Here is a 24,294-nt window from a genome sequence, read left to right as displayed (position 1 = left end):
TAACTTGTGGGACAGATGTCTTGTGGGGGATTTTTAGAAGTTAAGTACCGTTCCAAATAGAGTTTGAGGCAGCCTCCCATAATCAAACAAATTATATACATACATCTGCAATGAATGCATGAGTATTTTATCAGCTCATGTTGACTGTCAGATGAATTGCCAACATGATTTTTTTTAAGTATTTATTTATCTTGAGAGAGAAAGAACATGAGCAAGGGAGGGGCAGAGAGAGTCGGACACTTAACTAACTGGGCCACTCAGACACCCCCAGGCAACATGACTTTTTAAAACTTTTTAGGTTTCAGAATTGTGCAGAAGGGACTGTAAACAAGTACGTACACATCTCCCTTATCCATCTGTGAGCTGGCCTGTCAGTCTGCCTGCTCGCCTACCTGCCTACCCACCCACCCATTAATTTATTCTACTTTAAGAGAATTATTATTGAAGCATAGTTGACATACTGTTGTATGTTGTGTAACATACATAATGTTATAATAGTTTCAGGGGTACAACATAGTGATTCAATAATTCTGTTCATTGCTCACTGCTCACCACGATAAGTGTAGTCCCCATTTGTGACTGTCCAGTGCTCTTACAGTATTATTGACCATATTCCCTGTGCTGTACTTTTATATCTCTATGACTTGTTTTATAACCAGGAGTTTGTCATCTTAATCCCCTTTGCCTCTTTCACCCATCCCCCTCCGTACCTCCCCTCTGGCAACCACGTTTCTGTATTTAAGAATCTGTGTTTTTGCTTGTTTTGCTTTTTAGATTCCACATATAAGTGAAACATTTTGGTATTTGCCTTTCTTTGTCTGACTTCACTTAGCATAATACCCTGTAGGTCCATCCATGTTGTTACATGGCAAGATTTTATTCTTTTTTAATAGTTTAGTAACATTCCATTGTGTGTGTATGTTTGTGTGTTTCTGTGTATGTACACATACACACATACATACCACATATTTTTTATACATTCACCTATTGATGGACACTTGGGCTGCTTCCATATCTTAGGGATTATAAATAATGCTGCAATAAGCATAGGGGTGCATGTTTCTTTTTGAATTAGTATTTTTGTTTTCTTTGGGTAAATATCCAGTAGTGGATCACTGGATCATATGGCATTTCTATTTTTCATTTTTTTTTTTTTTAACATAAATTCATCTTTGAGAGAGAGAGACAGAGCGTGAGTGGGGGAAGAGCAGAGAGAGGGAGACACAGAATCTGAAGTAGGCTCCAGGTTCCGAGCTGTCAGCACAGAGCCTGATGCGGGACCCGAACTCACTGACTGCGAGATCATGACCTGAGCTGAAGTCGGATGCTTAACCGACTGAGCCACCCAGGCATCCCTCTAGTTTTAATTTCTCAAGGAAACTCCACACTGTTTTCCACAGTCATTGTACCAATTTACATTCCCACCAGCAGTGCATGGGAGTTCCCCTTTCTCCATATCCTTGCCAACACTTGTTATTTATTCTGTTTTTTATTATGAAAACTTCCAAGAGTATTTAAAAGTGGAGAGATGAGTATAATGAATCTGATTGTTCAGTTTCAAAGTTGTCAACCTGTGGTCAATTTTTTTTGACTATCCACCCTCCAACCCCACCCCTTCAATCTTTCTTCCCCACACCATGATTCTTTTGAAGCAAGTTCTAGACATCTCGTCATCTCAACTGTAAACATCTCAGAATATATTCTATCACTAGAAGATATTTTTACATATAAAAATATCAGGGCACCTGAGTGGCTCACTCAGTTGAGCATTCAGCTCTTGATTTTAGCTCAGATCATGATCCCAGGGTTGTGGGATTGAGCCCCTGCGTCTGGCTCTGTGCTGGGCATAGAGCCTGATTAAGATATATTCTCTCTCTCTCTCTCTCTCTCTCTCTCTCTCTCTCCCTCTCCCTCTCCCTCTCCCCCTCTCCCCCTCTCCCCCTCTCCCCCCCTTCTGTTCCTCTCCCTCACTCACATGCTGTCCCCCCACCTCTCAAGAAAGAAAGAAAGAAAAATATATTATCATTATTCTATTGTTTTTTTGAAAAAAGGTAAACATTAATATCAACACATATTTTAGTCTTCAGATTTTCCCAACTGTCAGATTTTCTTCTTCTTCTTCTTCTTCTTTTTTTTTAAAGTATTTGTTTGAGGCAGAATCCAAATAATGTCCATACATTGCAGTGGTTCTTATGTCTTAATTTTCTTTTAATTTATTGGCTAAAATACTTGTATGAAGAGAGCATGCACCTTATCAATTATTTGATTACCCTGATACATAGTCTGTTTAAGAAAGCTATAGGATAAAGGTGCCTGGCTGGCTCACTCGGTTAAGCGTCTTGACTCTTGATTTTTGCTCAGGTCGTGATCTCACAGTTTGTGGGATCCAGCCCCGCTGACAGTGCAGAGCCTGATTGGGTTTCTCTCTCTCCCTCTCTCTGTGCCCCTCCCCTGCGTACATGCATGCTCTCTCTGTCTCTCAAAATAAATAAACATTTAAAAATAATTTTTTTTTTAAAAAGAGAAAGAAATCTAGGATAAACAGTTCTTGCCCTTCATTTACTATTTTTCAAATGATTTGGTTCACTATCATCTTCCAAAGATGATTTTATATATATCTTCAAAGTATCATAATGAACTCATGAGTTAAAACTCATTTAGTATGCTTCAGTGCATTGCAGTTATGATCTTTATTGACATTCATTCACATTTTCCCATTTCAAACTTCTTGAAGTTTAATCCTAATTTCTTTGGATGTAAATCTGGGGCTTTGGATTGCTTCCTGTTTTCTGCACAACAATTGTTCCAGGCCCATCTCGTTCTTTTCCTCCCCCTGACTTGGAACCAGTCATTTTTTCAAGAAGCTCTGGTTCCTTTTAATTGAATATGGTATTTAGAGACTGAGGGGTGATCATTGCTCCTTGGTTTGTCATTATTTCTAGGGCTTTTTAGTGGACACAGCTAAGAAATATATATGCTTTTTGCTTTTTATTTTTTGGTTTTGGCTTTTGTTTTACAGGGTACAGCTTTCAGGTAGAATAATATGTTTTTAAAGATACAATAAATCATGAGCACATATTGTTGTTTCCAACTTAAGTTCAGGACTGTACATTTTTACTGTATTTTGCTGATCTTACATCTGTATTTTATTTTTCTGTGCTCAGAGATACCAAATAATTATTTTCTTTTTTTTTTTTTTTTTTAAATTTTTTTTCAACGTTTTTTATTTATTTTTGGGACAGAGAGAGACAAGAGCATGAACGGGGGAGGGGCAGAGAGAGAGGGAGACACAGAATCGGAAACAGGCTCCAGGCTCCGAGCCATCAGTCCAGAGCCTGACGCGGGGCTCGAACTCACGGACCGCGAGATCGTGACCTGGCTGAAGTCGGACGCTTAACCGACTGCGCCACCCAGGCGCCCCATTATTTTCTTTTTTAATTGCACAATACACACACACAGACTCAGAACAATACCAACACTATCGCCTTTGTTTAAGTTCTTTAAGTTCTATCATAATAAGGATCTAAAATCAAATTACCATGTTTTAAAATCTGTGAAATAATTCTGTGTGCTTGATGATATCAGCTGGAAACACAGGTCTATTTGATTCATGTTGCTTTTAGATTTTAGGGACTGCTTTTTACTCCCATTGTGATTTTTATAATTATGTATAAACTTAAAGTCAAAATCAACAAAACACAATGTGTATTCAGAGAAGGTCAGCTTCTAAAGTGTCATCCACCCTGTCCGTCTTGTTCCCATCCTTACCTTTGAAAGTAACAATTTTATTTATTTATTTTTAAAATGTTATTTATTTATTTTGAGAGAGAATATGAGCATGAGAGGGGCAGAGAGAGAGAGAGAGAATGAAGGAATGAATGAATATCCCAAGCAGGCTCCACGCTCCAGGTTGTACCAGCAATATATGATGTCTCTTTCCCCACAGCCTCACCAACAAAGAATGTTGTCAGATTTTTCCATTTTTACTAGTTAGGTAAAAAATGGTTTCCTGTTGTAGATTTAGTATGTATTTTCTTTCCATGAGCAAACTGAGCATGTTTTCTTAGGCATAAGGCCTGTTGGCATGTCATTTTCTATGAACTGTTTAGCTCATTTTTCCTAGTAGCTTGCTGGCAATTTTCTTTTCTGTTTTTAGAAGCTCTTTATTTATTAGGTATGTTAACCATTTGTTTGTGATATATTACAAGTGTTTTTTAATACTTTGAAATTTTAATTTCATTTATGATGCTGTTTTTTAAATGCAATCAGATATATTAATCTTTTCCAATGGGCTGCTGGTCTTAGGAAAATGTCCCCTGCTTCTGGGTCATAGAAGAATTGACCCACATTTATACTTTATGATTCCTCTTTTAACATTAAATCTCTGGCTTATTTGTAATTTATCCTATATAAACCTTGAGGAATGGAACCAATTATATCTTTTGTCAAATAACCAGTTACTCCAGCACTACTCCTGAAAATGTGTGTCCCCTCACCCCATTTGAAATGTTGCTGTATTTCCATACATAACTGAATTTTCTATTCTTTATCTTTGGCCCACCAGTACCACTCTGTTTTTTGTTATAGGGTTTATAATAATTGGTATCTGAAAGGCTAGCCCTTCCCCACTCCCACCCCCCTCTTTCACGTTTTTTATAGCAATTCTTGCTTATTTGTTCTTTCAAACAAAAATCCGTATGGCTTTACTGGGTCATATTTTATACACTATAAAATTCGCCAATTTTAAAGTATACAATTCAGTGATTTTAGTATATTACACTTGTGCAGCCATCATCACATTTTAATTTCCCAGAGGGATTGGGAAGTTACAGTATTATTGTTACAAAGTTTAGGCCTAGACACCTGGTTTGAAATTAGCCTGGGAATTCATGCAAAAGAGAATAAGACATGATTTCCTGGGTTGCTTAGGACTCTGCTTTGATGATTAAATCTTAGCTGCAGAGCTCATAGAGTGTACTATATTTAGGGGTGGATGTAGAGGCAGTGTAAAAATATTTATTAATGCTGTTTAAGTATCTCCTTCAAATACAAATTCATCTGGGATTAGAACGTGAGGGATGAGTCTGCAGACTCAGCTGTGAGAGCCTAGACAGAAGAAATAGAAATAGAGCTAGAGGACTGATTGTTGTAGTTCCCTGCCCTGTACCATCACTGTTACCACCCTCCACCATCAGCAATTTGGTTAAGAAAAAGCAGTGTCTTGGGGCACCTGGATGGCTCAGTCAGTTAAGCATCCAACTTCAGCTCAGGTCGTGATCTCACCTTTCGTGGGTTCAAGCCCTGCATCGGGCCCTGTGCTGACAGCTCAGAGCCTGGAGCTTGCTTCAGAATTTGTGTCTACCCCTCTCTCCGCCCTTCCCTTGCTTGCACTCTGTCTCTTTCTCAAAAATAAATAAAACATTTAAAAAATTAAAAAAAAAAAAAGAAAAAGCAGCGTCTTGAACATTCATTAGCATCTTGCTTTAAGATGCTTAAAACCTTCTATCATTTGTAGACCCTTTAAAAATTCTAATACATCTTGACAGTAAACTAAAATGGTTCGAGGTATAGCAGGCAAGCATTAATAGGGCATATAGAAGAACACTGGATTTAGAACCCAGGTCTGTGAATCCTAACACGGTGCTAGAAAATTCTGGGATTGATTCCATTTGTATGGTTACACATATATAGGAAGTTTTCAATAAAGTCTATGAGATAAGAAGTTGTTAACATAAGAGGAGAAGAAGAAAAAACAATGTACAAGATGTAAAGTTTGCTATTGCTGAGATATTTAGATGCTATAATGGGTTGAATTTAGGTATGCAGCATGAATGGGTATGAATTTAGGTATGGCTTCTAATCCCTAACAGTGTTAATTTATAGCAAGTTGGTAGGGGCAGGGTAGGGAGATTGCAGATCAACATCTTATGACACCCCTGTTACTGCATCTCAGCCTTAGCTCACACAGTTTCAGAAGGTTTGTGGGAGCATAGAGACGTTATTTGCAGAGCTGGCTCCATGCTGGAAGAGATGGTACCAAATATAGCGGCCCAGGTCTGCTGCTTTGCTCTTTTTATACTGATAGATCATTTTAGTATTTTATGTAAAGCTACAAAAATGCACGTGAATCTTTTGTCATCCCCGATTCTGCTGGAAAGTAGTTGAAATAAAAAGCTATTTTTATTCTAGTATTCTTAGCAATCTGTAAATATTTTCAGAAGATATTTCAGTTATTGGGGGCAAATTTCTTGTGTTACCATTTTTGTTTTTGTATTTGGTGAAGCTTGAATATAACAATAGCCTTAAAACTTAAAAATTGCTTGGGGATAGACATAATTTGATTTCATGTTTTTGGGTTTTTTTCTTAAGTGCCATGGTGTCCTAAACATCTGTGAAGGGAGGACTTGGCCTGGTTTTATTTCCCTTTTATTGAGATTTTTTGTGTGGCATTGGACCCTTGTGTTATGAAGTGCCAGGCTTCACTGCCTAAAACATCATCCAGCAGCGGATTACCATGTAGTGTTAACTGGCACCATACTGGCAGCACAGGAATAAAACGGGGAAGTCAGTCCTATTACTGACCGTTATATAGGCCCTTCCCTAGACTGAAGGTATTTTACAGCGCAGAATTTTGCAGCCGTGTCAGATTTGCTCACACAACAAAAATACTATTCCTATTCTGATCATAGTTTCATTCTATGAGTCCCTGTCAACTTTTGGAATAGTAATACCACAGAAAGTAGTAACATGGTTAATGACAAAAGGGAGTAAGGCATGTAGCATTCTCCATCCCTCCACCCACAACATACGTATTTTTGTAGCTTTTTCCAGTCAAGCAATGGAGAAGGTGGAGAATAGAGAGGAAGGTACAGCTCCTGTAAATTCCTTTGCCAGTGTTTTATACCACATCCCATAGAGGAACATAGAGTACAGGGGCTGTGTCCATTGTACCTGGTATAAGAAGTTCGTGGAAAGCATATATGAGGGAAGAGGGAGTATATTTTTATTAATAGTGGCTTCAGGGTTTTACCATAGGAGGGACTGCTGAGTAGTAATTTGGTTGGGGTGGAGGTTTTTGTTGACATACCACCCAAGGTACTACCATTGCTTTAATCTGGTGTTGCATGTAAAACATGCAGAATTTTGTCCAGGTTACTAAATTCAGTAAATAACATGTTTCCGGGATGAACACAGTAAGTATTGATTGGCTGATTTCCTCCACCCAGTCTAAAAGCTTCTTTAATTATACAGGCAAGTTATTTTGGCAAATATGAAAATAAACTGAAAGATGGAGAAAGTATCTCTTAAATTATTAGAAATCATATTTTAGAAAATGTGTCTAGTGGACTGAATCGTAATGTCTCATTGCCTTTTAAAATGTTTTTCTTTGTTTTTAATGAACATTATAACTTGGCACTCCTTAATATTTCTCAATTATTACTTTTTGTTTTCTTGTAGGGGCCACATTGTCTTAGTTCCAGAATTTAGTCTTCCTCTGGAATACTATCTAATCCCCTTCCTCATCATAGTGGGGATCTGTCTCATCTTGATCGTCATTTTCATGGTAGGTAAATCAATGTTAAATATATTTTTAAACATAGTAGGGATGATTCTAAAAACATTGTATTGAGTGAGAGGAGCCTTCCATAAACGAGTACCAATTGTATGAATCCATTTATATGATTGGGTCTGCAAAAGGTGAAGATAATCTGGGGGCAGGGAAAATCAGAGCAGTGATTGCTTCTGGGGGGCTAGAGAAGGGTGAGGGATTTACTGACAAGGGTATGAGGGAACTTTTCAGGGTAAGTCATGTTCTGTATCTTGAGAGAGGTTTAGGTTGCATACATATCACTTAAATTTTGTGCATTTCATTGTATATAAATTTTACCTAAGGGGAAAAAAATACTAAACTCTGAGTAATGATTTATATGCTAAAGTATTTTGGGGGACATATACTGATTGTCTGCAACTTACTTTGAAGTACACTGTAAAAAAAAACTAGAAAAAGAGGTGTATTGATGGGTACATAGATGGTTGGATAGATAGGTGATAAAAAGTGCAGTTCAAAGTTAGTTATAGAATCTAGGTAATGGATATATGGGTATTATAAAATTCTTTCAACTCTTCTCCATTTTTGAATTTTTTCCTATTAAAATGTAAATAAAGAATGGTATGAGGGCTTGAGGGTAAGGGCAATGACACATTACTTCTCCAAAACAGTGGTTACCAAAGTATGCTCCCAGGACTCTTAATGAGTCTGTGAGGTCAAAATTATTTTCATGATAATATTAAGATATTATTTGCCTTTGTCACTCTCATTCCTTCACGGTTTAAGGTGGAAGTTTCTAGAAACTACGTGGTTTGTGGTATCAAAACAAATTGAAGGCAGAAGCAGATAAAACCACTGTATTAAGATAGATACTAAAGAGAATTGCAATGACATAAAATAACCCCAGTATACTCACTTTTTAATTTTTTTATAAATAATATTTATATTAATGTCCAATGAGTTTATTATTTATATGGACATTATAGTTTAACTTAGAGATTAAATGCCATCTTTGAAATGTTCAGTCTTTCTGTGATGCTGTGGTATTTCTCATTTGTTTAGAACTTTTATATCCATCAGTTCAATCATTTTTTTCTGTAAACATTTTGCATGTCTTTTGTTTGACTTTTGAAATTGCATTTTCTAAATCATTATTATTAGGATATAAGAATATTATTGATTTTTTAAAATAAACTTTTAATTTTGGAATGTTAAGATTTACACAAAAATCACAAAGAAGAATATTCTTGTACATTCCTCTTCTAGTTTCTCCCATTGTTAACATTTTACGTTACTGTGGTCCATTTGTCACTAAGAAAGTGACGTTGGTACCTTACTAGTAACTAAACTCTAGACTTTGTATAGATTTCACTGTTTTTTCCGCTAATGCTCACTTTCTGTTCCAGGATCCAAAACAGGGCACCACACAGTTAGCATGTCTTCCCAGCCTCCTCTGTTCTGTGACAGTCTCTCAGTTAGTCTCTCCGTGTTTCTAATAAGTCTTGGGGAGTGTTGGCCAGGTATCCTGTAGAATGTCCCTCATCTGATAGCAGTTTTTCTTATGATTAGACTGGGTTATGGGTTTTTTGAGGAGTGGGGAGTAGGTTTTTAAAAACAGAGGTGAACTGCCAGGGGGTACATGATATCTGCATAACATAACTAATGGTATTAACATTCATCCCTTGATTAAGCCAGATTTCTCCACTGCACAGTTAATATTTTTCTCTTCTTCTATTCTGTTCTTACTTTGGAAGTGAGGCACTGAGTATAACCCATCCTATAGGTGGGGAGGGGCAGGCATTAAGATCTGAAGTGAGGAGTGGGAGAGAGTATCTGCCACGTATATTTCTTGGAATTCTTTTGTAAGAAAGATTTGTCTCTTCTTGGCATTTATTTATTTATTCAATCATTTATTTATATTGGTTACATACTCCTATATATTTATTTTATTCTTTGGGTTAGAATCCAATACCACATTATTTATGTTGTTTAAATTTTGAGCTTTGGCCATGAGGAGCTCTGTCAGGCTAGGTCATGTGTCCCTTTGATTTGATCCATCTTTTTGTTTTTCTAAGCACTTCTTTTGTATCTGGTACTATAAGAAGCTTCAGGCTCTTCTTACATTTTTTTTGCCCCGGCCCTAGAATTAGATGTTTCTCCAAGGAGCCCTGGTTTCTTTTATTGAAGAGTTGTATTTAGAAACCGAAAGTTGGACACTGGACATTGTTTTTATATATCAATCTTGTATCTACAAACTTGCTGAATTCTACGGTAATTTGAATTTGTTCTTTCTCTTGGGCTTTCAGTATAGAGCAAGGAATAATAGAAAGAACAACATACAAAAAATGTAGGCAGAGTAGCAGTAGATGTAAATACTCTTAAGCTGATAAAGATTATTAACTAAAAATTGAAAAATGAACATCATTAAATGGTTAATTTATTAGAAGATTTCCCTTGAGGGGTTTCTGGGCATCCGACTTCGGCTCAGGTCATGATCTCACAGTTCGTGGGTTCGAGCCCTCTGTCGGGCTCTGTGCTGACGTGTCGGAGCCTGGAGCCTGCTTTGGATTCTGTGTCTCCCTCTCTCTCTCTCAAAGGGTGTCTCTCCCTTCTTGTGCTCTGTCTCTCTCTTTCTCTCTCAAAAATAAATGTTAAAAAAAAGACATCCCTTGAAAGTCAGAAACGACAAAAAAGGATGCCTGTTGTTGCACCTCTTATTTAACATTATGCTGAATTTTCTGATAAATCAAGCGAAAAAAGCCATATAAGGCTTAGAAATAAAGAAATCAAACTTTTCTTTTTCCTTATTTAATGATGAATGGGCACAGAATTATGTCTTTTATCTGTTGTAATGATCGTTGGGTTTTTTTCTCTTTTAGTCTGTTTTTATGGTGGATTACATTAATTTATTTTGTACATTATAAAAATCTTGTATTTCGAATACACTTTATTTGATTGTGATGTGTAAGTTTTGTCTTTCATGTTGGATTATTCAGATTTCTAATATGGATCAGCTCTACATTTGTACATAGATGCAAAAAAATCCTAAATAAAATATTAACATTCTGAATGTCCAGGTAAGGGAAAGCTTTGGAATTATGGAGCTAGAATAATGTTAACATCAAAACCAGACAATCCCATAAGCATATGGAACAGCCACTATAGAAAACAGTATGGCAGTTCCTCAAAAAATTAAACAATGAGTTATCATATCCAGCAATTCCACTTTGGGTATATACCCAAAAGAATTGAAAACAGTTGTACAGATATTTGTGCACTTACGTTCATAGCTGCATTATTTGCAATACTGAAAGGTGGAAGCAACCAAATTGTCCATCGATGGATGAATAGAGGAACAAAATGTGGTGTAGACATACAATGGAATGTTAGCCTTAGAAAGGAAGGCAGTTCTGGCACAGGTACAGTATGGGTGAACCTTAAAGACATGCTAAATGAGGGGCACCTGGGTGTCTCAGTCAGTTAAGCGTCCCACTTTGGCTCAGGTCATGATCTCACGCTCCGTGAGTTCGAGCCCTGAGTGGGCTCTGTGCTGATAGCTCGGAGTCTCAAGCCTGCTTCAGATTCTGTGTCTCCCTCTCTCTCTGCCCCTCCGCCTGCTCACTCTCTGTCTCTCTCTCTCTCTCTCTCTCTCAAAAATAAACATTAAAAAAAAAATTGAAAAAAGACATGCTAAATGAAATAAATGAAATGAAATAAGCTAAATGAAATAAAGACATGCTAAATGAAATAAGACTGGCTAAATGAAACAGTTACAAAAGCACAAATAGTGTATGATTCTATTTATATATGATACCTAGAGTAGTCAGATTCAGAGACACAAAGTAGAATGGTAGTTGCCAGGACCTGTGGAGAGGGGGAAGGTGGGGAATTATTGTTTAATGGGCACAGAGTTTCAGTTTTGCAAGGTGAAAAGAGTTTTATGGATGGATGGTGGTGATGGTAGCACAGTAATGTGAATGTAGCTAGTGCCACCCAGCTACACACTTAAAAATGGTTCAGAGAGTAAATTTAGCATTCCGTGTATTTTACCATATAGTTGACCCTTGAGTAACATGGGTTTGAACTGCATGGGTCCACTAATCAGTTACAAATAAATAACTAGACTAGATCAAACTAGCCCCATAAAACTAATTACCCTTATTTTCTGTTTTCTAAAATAGTTTTTGATAAAGTTGGGGTTATGTATTACTTTTTGGTGAAGGTTGTTTACAAAATCATCTAGACCTGCTGACTGTGTTCATAGTTACCTGGACATTCAGATGGTTGTCTACTTTTTCATATGAAATTATATTTCTAAGAAATTGTCTATTTTATCTGTTTTCAAGTATAGTGGGATCAGGTGATTAATATTTATATATTCACATAACTATATTTTAAGTTTATTTATTTTGAGAGAGAGAGAGAGAGAGAGAGAGAGAGCAAGTGAGGGGATGGGCAGAGAGAAAGAGGGAGAGAGAGAATCCCAAGCACTGACAGTGCAGAGCCCAATGTGGGGCTCGAACCATGAGATCATGACCTGAGCTGAAGTCAGACGCTTAGCTGACTGAGCCACTCAGGCACCCTTCACATAACAATTTAAAGAGCATTTCTTTCTTTCTTTCTTTCTTTCTTTCTTTCTTTCTTTCTTTCTTTCTTTCTTTCTTTTCTTTCTTTCTTTTTAAAGAATTTCTACTGTATGTGAAATGAGTTCTCTTTTTTTTTTTTTTTTTTAATTTTTTTAACGTTTTTTTTTTTTTTGGACAGAGAGGGACAGAGCATGAACGGGGGGGGGTCAGAGAGAGGGAGACACAGAATCTGAAACAGGCTCCAGGCTCTGAGCTGTCAGCACAGAGCCTGACGCGGGGCTTGAACTTACGGACCGTGAGATCATGACCTGAGCCGAAGTCGGCCGCTCAACCGACTGAGCCACCCAGGCGCCCTGAAATGAGTTCTCTTTATTCATATCTGCCCATGCCTTTTCACAGTGTTATTAATTTATCTGTTTTGTCTTTCAAAGAAGTAGACCTTGAGGATTTTCTTTTTCCTGTCACTAAACAAATATTCATTTCACATCTAAGATGAATTAGGCACTGCTCTATGATCTGAAGATCCATCACTGTACTTAAAATTGGTAAAAATCTCTGATGTAAAGCAGCTTCGATTCCACTGCAAATTATATTCTAAAGTCTTCACTTTTTTATGTCTCTCATGAATTTCTGCTCTTGGCATCATTTTTCTTCTGTTTTGTTTGGATATATTGCTTTTCTTTTTCTAGCTTGTTCAGCTGAATGCTTATTAATTTTTTTCTTTCCAGATTTAGATTTAAATGCATTTAGATTATAAATTGCTGTTTAACAATGATGTTAGCTTCAATTCCTAGCATTTGATAAGGAATATTATTATTTTAATTTGGCTTACATTTAAACATATTTTTTGTTGTTATATAGAATATTTCTTTAGCACTCTTGATATTTCCATTCATGTGAAGGGAGAACTCAAGTTACTCTAACTCCTAGCCCTTCCTTACCCTCTCACTCATTTGGTCTTAGGGGAGATGAAGTATCTTATGTGTGTGGTGTATTTGGGAAGAATAAACCTAGCGCATGCGTCGCTCAGCTCCACCTTTCTCTTGGGATTAACCTATTTCCAGCTTCTCCAGGACTAGTTCTGCAATTCTGGGGGTGAGTGAAGGGAAGGCCTGTTCCATTCCAAAGGAGTTTTGTCTGTACCTGGCTGGGTAAGGCAGTCTCATTCTGTGGTTCAGTAAAAAGTTCTAATTCTTTCTCCACTGCATTAGGTACTCCACCTGCATCTATTTGCCAGTTTATGATCTTATTTCTCAAGTTATTTAGAATCCAGGTGGCAAAGAGGCATGATAATTTTAAGGCCCCCTCAGAACTCAAATGTCCATTATGATTTCTTCTGAGACTTATAAACTATTTTAATAAAGTTTTAAATTTCCAAAGAGCATATATATTTTTCAGTATCTTTTTTTTTTACCTTTGATTTCTAATTCAATTTTATTGTGGTCAGAAGACATTGTATGTTATAGATTCTTTGGTTATTTCCAAAGACCTGCTTTGTGGCCATATTTTGTGAACACTCCCCATGTATGTGAAAAGAATTGTGGAGTTCAAAGTTCTATATATGTACATTAGTTTGAGTTTTCGCATTTGTTTTGTGTAGTTATTTATTTTAAAAACCATTTTGACATAGAATTCACATAACATAAAATTGACCCACCTAAAGTGTCTAATTCAGTGGTTTTTAGTATATTCATAGAATTTGTGCAGTCATCACAATTCTCTATGTTTGTTTGGTACTTTTCTGTTTTCTAAAACAGTGCTAAGCAATAGAACAATACTGTGAAGCCGAATTTATTGTAATTTAAAATTTTCTGGTAGTCAAATGAAAAGATAAAAAGAGGGGCACGTGGGTTGCTCAGTCGACTGAGGGTCCAACTCTCGATATCTACTCAGGTCATGATCTCATAGTCATGAGATAAAGCCCCGTGTGGGCGGGTTCTGTGCTGAGTGTGGAGCCTGCCTGGGATTCTTTCTCCCCCTTTCTCTCTCTCTGCCCCTCACCCGCTCGTGTACTTTCTCTCTCTCAAAATAAATCAGTAAACTTAGAGAAAAAAAAAAGATAAAAAGAAAAAGGTGGGATTAAATACTAAATCTAAAATGTATTTCAGTATTCAATTAATATAAGTAATTATGAAATATATTTTACATTCTTTTTGTTCTAAGTATTTACAATCTGGTGTATATTTTATAATTTTACAGCAAATCTCAAATGAGACTAGCCATATATTGAGTGTTCAGTAGCTACATGTACCTAGTGGCTACTATATCTGGCAGCATAGGTCTGTAGTCTTTAAATTTTTTTCTCTGCTTTAGCTATAAATTACTGAACTTGGAATTTGGGTATTTTTCCTATAATTTTGTCCTTTTTAGATGAAGTGTTTTTTTTTTTTTATTGTCATGTTACCTTCTAATGATTTTTGTCTTAAATTCAATTTTACTTGATACATCAGCTTTTCTTTTGCTTAATATTTTCATGGCATATCTTTATTCCTTTATTTTTTACCTTTATATTTTTATTAATGTGTCATTAATTTTAATCTTGTGTCTTGAAAATAGCATATAGTGGAATTTTTTCCTTATCCAATATGATACACTCTTCAGAAAAAAAAAAACCTGGTGAATTTAATCCACTTACATTTTTGCAATTACACATACATTTGGAATAATTTTTATTGTTTACTTTTAGTTTTTTTCTTCTTCTTTGAAGATTTGGGTGACTCCACTTTCTCCTACTGGATTAAAAGCTTAGATTATAGTGTTCTTCTAGTGGTTACTATTCAATTTTTAAAAAGCATTTATTGAGGTATAATTAACACATGACAAACTGTACATATTTAAATTGTACAGTTTGGTAAGTTTTCACACACACACACACACACACACACACACACACCCCTGAAAAACCACTACCACAATCAAGATGTTGAAATATCAGTCAGCTCAAAAAACTTCCTCATGCTCCTTGATAATCCCTGCCTCTCACCGGTCATGTCCTCATCCTCCCCCCCTCCCCCTCCTCGCCCGATCCCTAGACAACTACAGGTCTGCTTTTGGTCACTATAGATTAGTTTGTATTTTCTTCAGTTTTCTACACATGGAGTTGTATATTATGTCCTCTTTTGTGTCTGCCTTCTTTCTCTCAGAACAATTATTTTGAGGTTTATATAGTTTTTGAGTATATTTATTTTTTCTTTTTTTTTTTTTTGTACCCAGTTGTATATGAATATATCACAGGTTTTGTTTTTGTTTTTTTAATCCATTTACCCATCGATAGGCATTTGGGTCATTTCTGGGTTTTGGATATTACAAATAAAGCTGACATGGACATTTGTGTACAAGTTGTTATACAGACGTGTACTTTTATTTCTGTAAGTATGAGTGGGGTGATTGAGTATAGGGTAATTGTGTGTTTAAATTTATAAGAAATCATCAGCATCCAGAGTGGTTGTACCAGTAGTGTATCACAGTGCCAGTAACTCCACCTCCTTGCCAACACTCGATAGAGTCAGTCTTGTTAATTTTAGCCATTCTATTCTATATAGTGGTATTTGTGATTTGAACTAATTATGTTGAATTGAGTATCTCTTCCAGTGCTTATTTACCATGGTTGTATCTTCTGTGGTGAAGTGTTTATTCAAATATTTTGCCCTTTATTTTGTCTATTGGGTTGCTTATTTTTTTTTGTTGTTATTGTGTTTTGAGTTCTTTATAAATTCTGGATACAATTCCTTATCAGATATGCAATTTGCAGCTATTTTCTCTCAGTCTGTGTCTTGTCTTTTATTTTTTAATAGTGTCTTCCGAGGACAGAAGTCCTTCACATTGATATAGCCAAATTGGTCAAAATTTTCTTTTCATGGATGTAATTTTGGCATTTGGCTCTGCCCCTGTGGACTACTTTTCATTTTTGCAAGCGTAGTAACTTACAGTTGAAGTGTCTTATAGATTTTATCTGAATACTTCTGAATATTCAGACTACAGGTGTTATGTAGTACTTCTATTCAGTTTGCGGCTACAACTGAGAGTGTGGTGACTAATAAATGTATGTTTGAAAATTTTATTAGTTTATAATTAACAGGAATTTCAACTCTGCCTTCTTCTTGGTCCAGTGGAATCTTTGTAACCTATGGTCTACCATTTCTATTTGCAAAACAAAACAAAACAAAACAAAACTAGTTTTATGTTATTTATAATGTTTCTGTTAAAGTAAGTAAAGATAATTTGGGTCAATGAATAAAAATTCAAAGCATAATTTTTGGGGTAACTAATCACCTGTGTAATTAGTGCTTTAATTAGTGCTTCAATTAATAATAATACGATTAGGGTGTAAGTAAACGGAATTTGATTTGCAGGAGCTATCCAGACACTTAAAACATGTCTATTATTTTAATAGCCATTTTCTATTTACATGTTTAATATCTGATTTCTTTTTTTTTCTTTTATTTTTAGATCACAAAATTTGTCCAGGATAGACATAGAGCTAGAAGAAACAGACTTCGTAAAGATCAACTTAAGAAACTCCCCGTGCATAAATTCAAGAAAGGTAAGTGGATATTTTTATTTTCTAAATAATCACCGTTAGTTATTTAAGAATACATTCTGACCTTACTCTAGAACTACCTTCTGTGTCTTTGCCATACCCTGTGCCTAATACTCTGTTAACAGTGAGCGGATGTGGGAGGTGGTCTTTTGCTGTGGGGTACTCTGGTGAAGGCAAGACGGGGGCAAACGGTCTGCAGAGAATTTATAAACAGTAGTGAAACTTGACCAGAATGCTTCTTCTTGTCATCATGTGCCGGCAGTTCTGAACCTAAGTGGATAAAATACTTCTGTGCATTAGGATGGTCTACTCTCCTTGACACTGGGTCCACTCTCTCTCCTACCATATACCACCCACTGTATTAACATTGCATTAACTAAACACATTTGCATTAACTAAACACACATGTAGCTATTATATGCAATGTATTTTAAATATATTGTTTGATTTGATTTTCATATTCCTGTGAACTGGGTACTTTAATGGGCATTATGGTTGAGGAAACAGAGGGTCAGAGAGGCAAAAAACTTTAATGCCACACAACGAGTACTGACAGAGCTGGGGAGGGGTGTGTGTCTAATAATCTAGCCAATGTAATTTCTACTGCTTATGCTTTAGTGAGCTTTTAGTGCAGGTACATGCTTGTTAAATCCTTTTGGCTAGTAGTCCCCAGACTCTTCAATTCTATATACCAGTAAAAGTGTTCTGTTTTTTAATTCAGCAGACAAAATGCATAGAGAGGAGAAACGGTGAAGGCATTAAAATTTAGTTCTGCCAAAATTTTATTTTCCAAGTAATAAAGTGTTTTTAAAACCTTCCATTTATAATAACCATTATTTTATGAAAAATATAAAATTTAATTAAAAAAGGAAAAACCACATGTTAAGAGGAATAAATAGAGACATTTATAAAAATGTACTGCACTGTCATCATTCAGTGTGGATTAAAGTAGAAGTTATTCATAGGCCAGAAGTAGTTTGAGGACTGGCTTTGGGGATCACTTTTTTTAAGGTCCATTTTGTGCTTATTCGTGTGTTTCCTAAACCCAGAAAAAAAGTTTAAAAAGTTGATACTGTCCTGGGCATGCATAGTTTGTTTTTCATCAGAATAAGAGGAGTATAGGATTTTAAGCAGAGGAAAGGTAATATGTCAGTTAAATATTAAAAGGGTCTTTCTGCTGCTATGTTAAGAACAGGGTATAGAGGGATAAGGGTTATATGCAGAGAGACCAGATAAAAGGCCATTACAGTAATCCAAGTGAGATATGAATGTGGGTTGGATTAAGTGGTAGCAGTGGAAGAGGTGAAGAAATCTTAAATTCTGGATATACCTGGAAGATGGAATACACTGGATTTATTAGTAGACTAGACGTGGGGAGAAAAACCATGGATGATGCCAGATTTTTGGTGTCAGCAACAGGAAGAATGGCATTGCCTTAAACAGAAATAAGGATGGTTAATGCATGGTGGAGCAAGTTCTGAGTGAAAATTGAGGAAATTCGTTTTGGATATTTGGGATTTCGGATGTCTAGTAGATGTTATAAATGAGTCTGGAGTTTGAGAGGGATCTGAACTGTAAGTATTGTATAAAGATGTATTTAAATCATGAGTCTGGGTGACAGTACTAAGAGAATAAGTATAGGTGGACAGAAGAATACCAAAGACATACTAGGGCATTCCAACATTAAGTAAGAAAGAAGAGGAATAGGCAGTAGAGACAGAACAGGAGTGAACAGTTATGTCAGGGGGACATCAGAAGAGAGTGGTTTACTGGAAACTGAAGAGATGTTTCTGATGAATACATCTGATGAATACATGTTGAAGATGAATAGATGAAGTCTATCAAAGAGCAAGGAGTGATAACCTGTGTCAAATACTCCTGATAGGTAAGATGAGAGCCGACAGCTGACCTTTAGAAATTATTATTATTATTTTTTTTATTAAAAAAAAATTTTTTTTAACGTTTATTTATTTTTGAGACAGAGAGAGACAGAGCATGAACGGGGGAGGGTCTGAGAGAGAGGGAGACACAGAATCCGAAACAGGCTCCAGGCTCTGAGCTGTCAGCACAGAGCCCGACGCGGGGCTCGAACTCACGGACGGCGAGATCATGACCTGAGCCGAAGTCAGACACTTAACCGACTGAGCCACCCAGGTGCCCCTGACCTTTAGAAATTATTGATTATCTTTGGTGAGCAGTTTTGACAGGCCAAAAAACCGTTTGTGATGGGTTTAGGAGAGAATGGAAGGAAAAGGATCAGAGACAGTAACTACAGATAATTTTTTCAAGAAATTTAACTACAAACAGAAGCAAGAGAATGGGGTAGCAGCTAGCTGGTGGAGAAGTCGGGTTAAGAAATAGCACATTTGCAGAAGGAAACTGATGATAACAGGTGACAGATGGGAGAACTGCTGTAATACCGTCTTTGAGAAGGCAAGGAGGAATGGGCTCTGGTGCACAAGTAGGTGGACTGGCCTTACATGGTAACATGGAGAGTTGAGCTAAGGGAAGGTAGAAATATGTGGGTGCAAAATCCTGGGACATGGGTATGTATGGTGGTAAGTCTGGAAGTTTTCTTCCATTTTCAGTCATCGACTGTAGATGATGATGGGAGAGGAGATACTGGAGGTTTAAAGCAGAAAGGTATGAAATATTCTGGGAGAGTAAGTGGGCAGATGGACCAGGGCAATGAACTATGATTGCCTGGCAGCCTGAACCTCCCTTTAAGGTTTATTCTTATGAACCAGTCAACATAATGGTGTTTTTCTCATTTATTTATTTTGAGAGAGAGAGTGCAAGTGGTGGAAGAGCCAAGAGACGGGGAGAATCTCAAGCAGGCTCTGCACTGTCAGCACAGAGCTCCACATGGGGCTCGAACTCAATGAAACCATGACCTGAGCCAAAATCAAGAGTCGGACTCTTAACCAACAGAACCACCCAGGCACCCCTGGAGTGGTGTTTATCCTTACCATCCTGGTTTTTTTTTTGTTTTGTTTTGTTTTTTTTTTAGTGTGAAGTATAACACGCAAGAAATAGAACATAATTAGCACCTCAGAAACGACTGTGTACCCTTCTAGATTATAATCCTTTCCTTCTCATTGGAAAATCATCCATTATGATAATCATTTCGTTGTCTTTGTATTAAGTTTTACCACCTATGTATTCATTCCAAAACACTATGATTGAATTTTTCCTGTTTTTGAATTGCATTTTTTTTCAGTTTTTATTTTAATCACTTGGTGCTCATCACAACAAGTGCACTTCTTCTTAATCCCCATCACCTCATCCCCTCCTCTGGTAACCATCAGTCTGTTCTCTATGGTTGAGAGTCTGTTGCTTGGTTTGTCTTTCTGCCTCTCTCTCTCCCTGCCTCTCTCTCTCTCTCTCTCTCTCTGCCTCTCTCTCTCTCTCTGTTTCATAAATTCCACACGTGTGAAATCATATGGTATTTATATGTTATTTGTTTTTCTCTGGCCGATCATATGGTATTCATCTTTCTGGCTAACTTATATTGCTTAGCATTATACTCCATCCATGTCATTGCAAATGGCAAGGTTTCATTCTCTTTTATGGTTGAATAGTGTTCAATTGTATGTACATGCCACCTCTTCTTTATCCATTCATCAGTTGATACATGAGCTGCTTCCATATCTTGGCTATTGTAAATAATGCTGCTGTAAACACAGGGTGCATGTATCCCTTTGAATTAGTGTTTTTGTACTCTTTGGAGAAATACCCAGTAGTGTCATTGCTGGATCATGTCATAGTTCTATTTTTAACTTTTTGAGGAACGTCCGCACTATTGTCCAGAGTGACTGCACCAGTTTACATTCCCACCAACAGTGTAAGAGTGTTCCTTTTTCTCCACATCCTCATCAACACCTGTTGTTTCTTGTGTTTTTGATTTTAGCTATTCTGACAGGTGTGACGTGTTATCTCCTTGTTGTTTTGATTTGCATTTCTCTAATGTTGAGTGATGATGAGCATCTGTTCATGTGTCTGTTGGCCATCTGTGTGTCTTTTTTAGAAAAATGCCTGTTCATGTCTCCTGCCCATTTTTAAACATTTTTTTTAAATGTTTGTTTACTTTTGAGAGAGAGAGAAAGAGAGAGAGCAAGCACGAGTTGGGGAGGGGCAGAGGGAAAAGGAAACAGAATCCAAAGCAGCTCCAGGCTTTGAGCTGTCAGCACAGACCCTGATGTGGGGCTCGTACTCATGGACTGAGAGATCATGACCTGACCCAAAGTCGGATGCTTAACTGAGCCACTCAGGTGCCCCTGCCCATTTTTAACTGGAGTACTTGTTTTTTTGGACGTTGAGGATTTGTTGTTGTTGTTGTTTGTTTTAGCAGGAATTGAGTTTTATAAGTTCTTTATATATTTTGGGTATTAACCCTTTATCAGGGTTAATTTGCAAATATTTTCTTCCATTCACTAGGTTGCCTTTTAGTTTTGTTGTTTCCTTTGCTGTTGTGCAGAAGCTTTTTTATTTTGATGTAGTCCCAACAGTTTATTTTTGCTTTTGTTTCCCTTGCCTCGGGAGACCTATCTAGAAAAACGTTTCTATAGCCGATGTCAGAGAAATTACTGTCTGTGCTCTCTTCTGGGATTTTTATGGTTTCAGGTCTTACATTTAGGTCCTTAATCCATTTTGAGTTTATTTTTGTATATGGTGTAAGAAAGTGGTCCACTTTCATTCTTTTGCATATAGCTGTCCAGTTTTTCCAGCATAATTTGTTGAAGAGACTGTCTTTTTCTCATTGCATAGTTTTGCTTTCTTTGTCAAAGATTAATTGACCATATAACCATGGTTTTATTTCTGGGTTTCTTTCTATTCCAGTCTGTTGATCTGTGTGTCTATTTCTGTGCCAGTACTGCACTGTTTTGATTACTACAGCTTTGTATTATATCTTGAAATTTGGGATTGTGATATCTCCATGTTTGTTCTTCTTTTACAAGACTGCTTGGCTATTTGGGGTCTTTTGTGGTTCCATACCAATTTTAGGATTGTTCAAGTTCTATGAAAAGTGCTGTTGGTATTTTGATAGGGATTGCATTAAATCTGTAGATTGCTTTGGGTAGTATGGACATTTTAGCGATATTTGTTCTTCCAATCCATAAGCATAGAATATCTTTCCATTGCTTTGTGCCATCGTCTATTTCTTTCATAAGCTTTTTATAGTTTTCAGAGTATAGTCTTTCGCCTCCTTGGTTAAGTTTATTCCCAGGTATTTTATTTTTGGTGCAATTGTAAAAGGGATTATATTTTTAATTTCTCTTTCTGCTGCTTCATTATTAGTGTATAGAAATGCAACAGATTTCTGAATAGTGATTTTGTACATTGCAAACTTACTGAATTCATTTATCAATTCTAGATTTTGGTGGCGTCCTCAAGGCTTTCTGTATAATAGGATCTTGTCATCTGCAAATAGTGAAAGTTTTACTTCTTCTTTACCAATTTGGATGCCTTTTAGTTCTTTTTGTTGTCTGATTGCTATGGCTAGGACTTCTAGTACTATGTTATATAAAAGTGGTGAGAATGGACATCCTTGTTCTGTTCTTGACTGAGTATGATGTTAGCTGTTGGTTTTTCATATATGGCCTTTATTATGTTGATGTATGTTCCCTTTAAACCTACTTTATTGAGGGTTTTTATCATGAATGAATGTTGTATTTTGCCAAATGTTTTTTCTGTACCTACTGAAATGATTTTATGGTTTTTATCCTTTTATTGATGTTATATATCAAGTTGATTGGTTTGTGAATATTAAACCAGCCTCACATCCCAGGAGTAAATCCCACTTGATCTTGGTGATTTTTTTTTAAGTGTATAGTTAGATTTGGTTTGCTAATATTTTTGTTGAGGATTTTTACATCTATGTGCATCAGAAATACTGGCCTGTAGCTTTCTATTTTGTGGTGTCTTAATCTGGTTTTGGTATCAGGGTAATGCTGGCCTCATAGAATGAATTTGGAAGCCTTTCTTCCTCTTCTATTTTTTAGAATAGTTTGAGAAGAATAGGTATTAACTCTCCTGTAAAATGTTTGATAGTATTTACTTGTGAAGCCATCTGGTCCTGGACTTTTGCTTGTTGGGAGTTTTTTGATGAGTGATTCAATTGCATTGCTCACAATCACTGTTCAAATTTTCTATTTCTTCCTAATTCAGTTTTGGAAGGTTGTATGTCTAGGAATTTATCCATTTCTTCCAGGTTGTCCAATTTTCAGGCAGTTTTTCATAATATTCTCTCATAATCCTTTGGATTTCTGTAGTATCAGTTGTTATTTCTCCTCTATCATTTCTGATTTTGTTTCAGTTATCTCTCTCTCATGAGTCTGGCTAAACGGGTATCAATTTTGTTAATCTTTTCGAAGAACCAGCTCCTGGTTTCATTGATCTGTTCTATTGGTTTTTTTAGTTTCTAGTTTATTTCTGCTCTAATCTTTATTATTTCTTTCCTTTGTTCTTTTTCTAGCTCCTTTAGGTGTAAGGTTAGGTTATTTGAGATGTTTGCATGCTTCTTGAGTTAGGCCTATATTGCTATAAACTTAACTCTTATAAAAGCTTTGCTGTATCCCAAAGATTTTGGAACACTGTGTTTTCATTTTTATTTGTTGCTATGTATTTTTTTTTTTTAATTTCCTCTTTGATTCTTGGTTGACCCATCCATTGTTTAGTTAAATGTTATTTATCTTCCATGTATTGGTGCTCTTTCCAGATTATTTTCTTGTGGTTACTTTCTAGTTTTACACTGCTGTGGTCAGAAAAGATGCAAGGTATGACTTCTGTCTTTTTTAATTTGTTGAAATTTGGTTTTTGGCCTAATATGTGATCTCTTCTGGATAATTTTCCATATGCACTTGAAAAGAATGTGTATTCTGATGTTTTAGGATGGAATATTCTGAATATACCTGTTAGATACATCTGGTCCAATATATCATTCAGAGCCACTGTTTCCTTATTTATTTTCTGTTTGGATGATCTATTCATTCATGTAAGTGAGGTGTAAAGTCACCTACTATTATGGTATTACAAGTGATTAGTTCCTTCATGTTTGTTACTGGCTGCTTTATGTATTTGGGTGCTTCCATGTTGGATGCATAACTATTTACAATTGTTGTATCTTCTTGTCGGATTGTACTCTTTATATACAGTGACTTTGTCTCTTATTACAGTCTTTGTTTTAAAATTTATTTTGTCTACCTTGGCTTTTTTTTCACTTCCATTTGCATTTTAAATGCTTTTCCATCCTTTCACTTTCAAGTTGCATGTGTCTTTAGGTCTGAAGTCTCTTGTATGCAACATGTGGATGGGTCTTGTTTGGTTTTTTTTTTAAGATTTATTATTTTTTTAATTTTATTTTTTATTTTTTAAAATTTACATCCAAATTAGTTAGCATGCAGTGCAACAATGATTTCAGGAGTAGATTCCTTAGTGCCCTTTACCCATTTACCCCATCCCCCCTCCCACAACCCCTCCCGTAACCCTCAGTTTGTTTTCCATATTTATGAGTCTCTTCTGTTTTGTCCCCCTCCCTGTTTTTATATTATTTTTGCTTCCCTTCCCTTATGTTCATCTGTTTTGTCTCTTAAAGTCCTCATATGAGTGAAGTCATATGA

At 36.3% G+C, this 24,294-nt stretch overlaps 2 protein-coding genes across 7 annotated transcripts in view; one reads left to right on the top strand and one right to left on the bottom strand.

Annotated features, from left to right (window-relative positions):
* PFN2 (profilin 2) overlaps positions 1–24,294 on the bottom strand; it is an 81,790-nt gene that overhangs the window by 16,491 nt on the left and 41,005 nt on the right. The window lies entirely within an intron of this gene.
* RNF13 (ring finger protein 13) overlaps positions 1–24,294 on the top strand; it is a 162,139-nt gene that overhangs the window by 106,202 nt on the left and 31,643 nt on the right. For all 5 annotated transcript variants that reach the window (XM_049629714.1, XM_049629716.1, XM_049629713.1 and 2 more), the window contains 2 exons: positions 7,459–7,564; positions 16,585–16,678. In XM_049629714.1, coding sequence (XP_049485671.1) covers positions 7,459–7,564; positions 16,585–16,678 — 200 coding nt within the window. The remainder of the gene's footprint in view (positions 1–7,458; positions 7,565–16,584; positions 16,679–24,294) is intronic.

This window comes from Panthera uncia, chromosome C2 (assembly GCF_023721935.1).
Source record: "Panthera uncia isolate 11264 chromosome C2, Puncia_PCG_1.0, whole genome shotgun sequence".
NCBI lineage: Eukaryota > Metazoa > Chordata > Mammalia > Carnivora > Felidae > Panthera > Panthera uncia.
The sequence above is the reverse complement of the archived record's forward strand: the minus strand, read 5'-3'. Positions and strand labels throughout refer to the sequence as shown.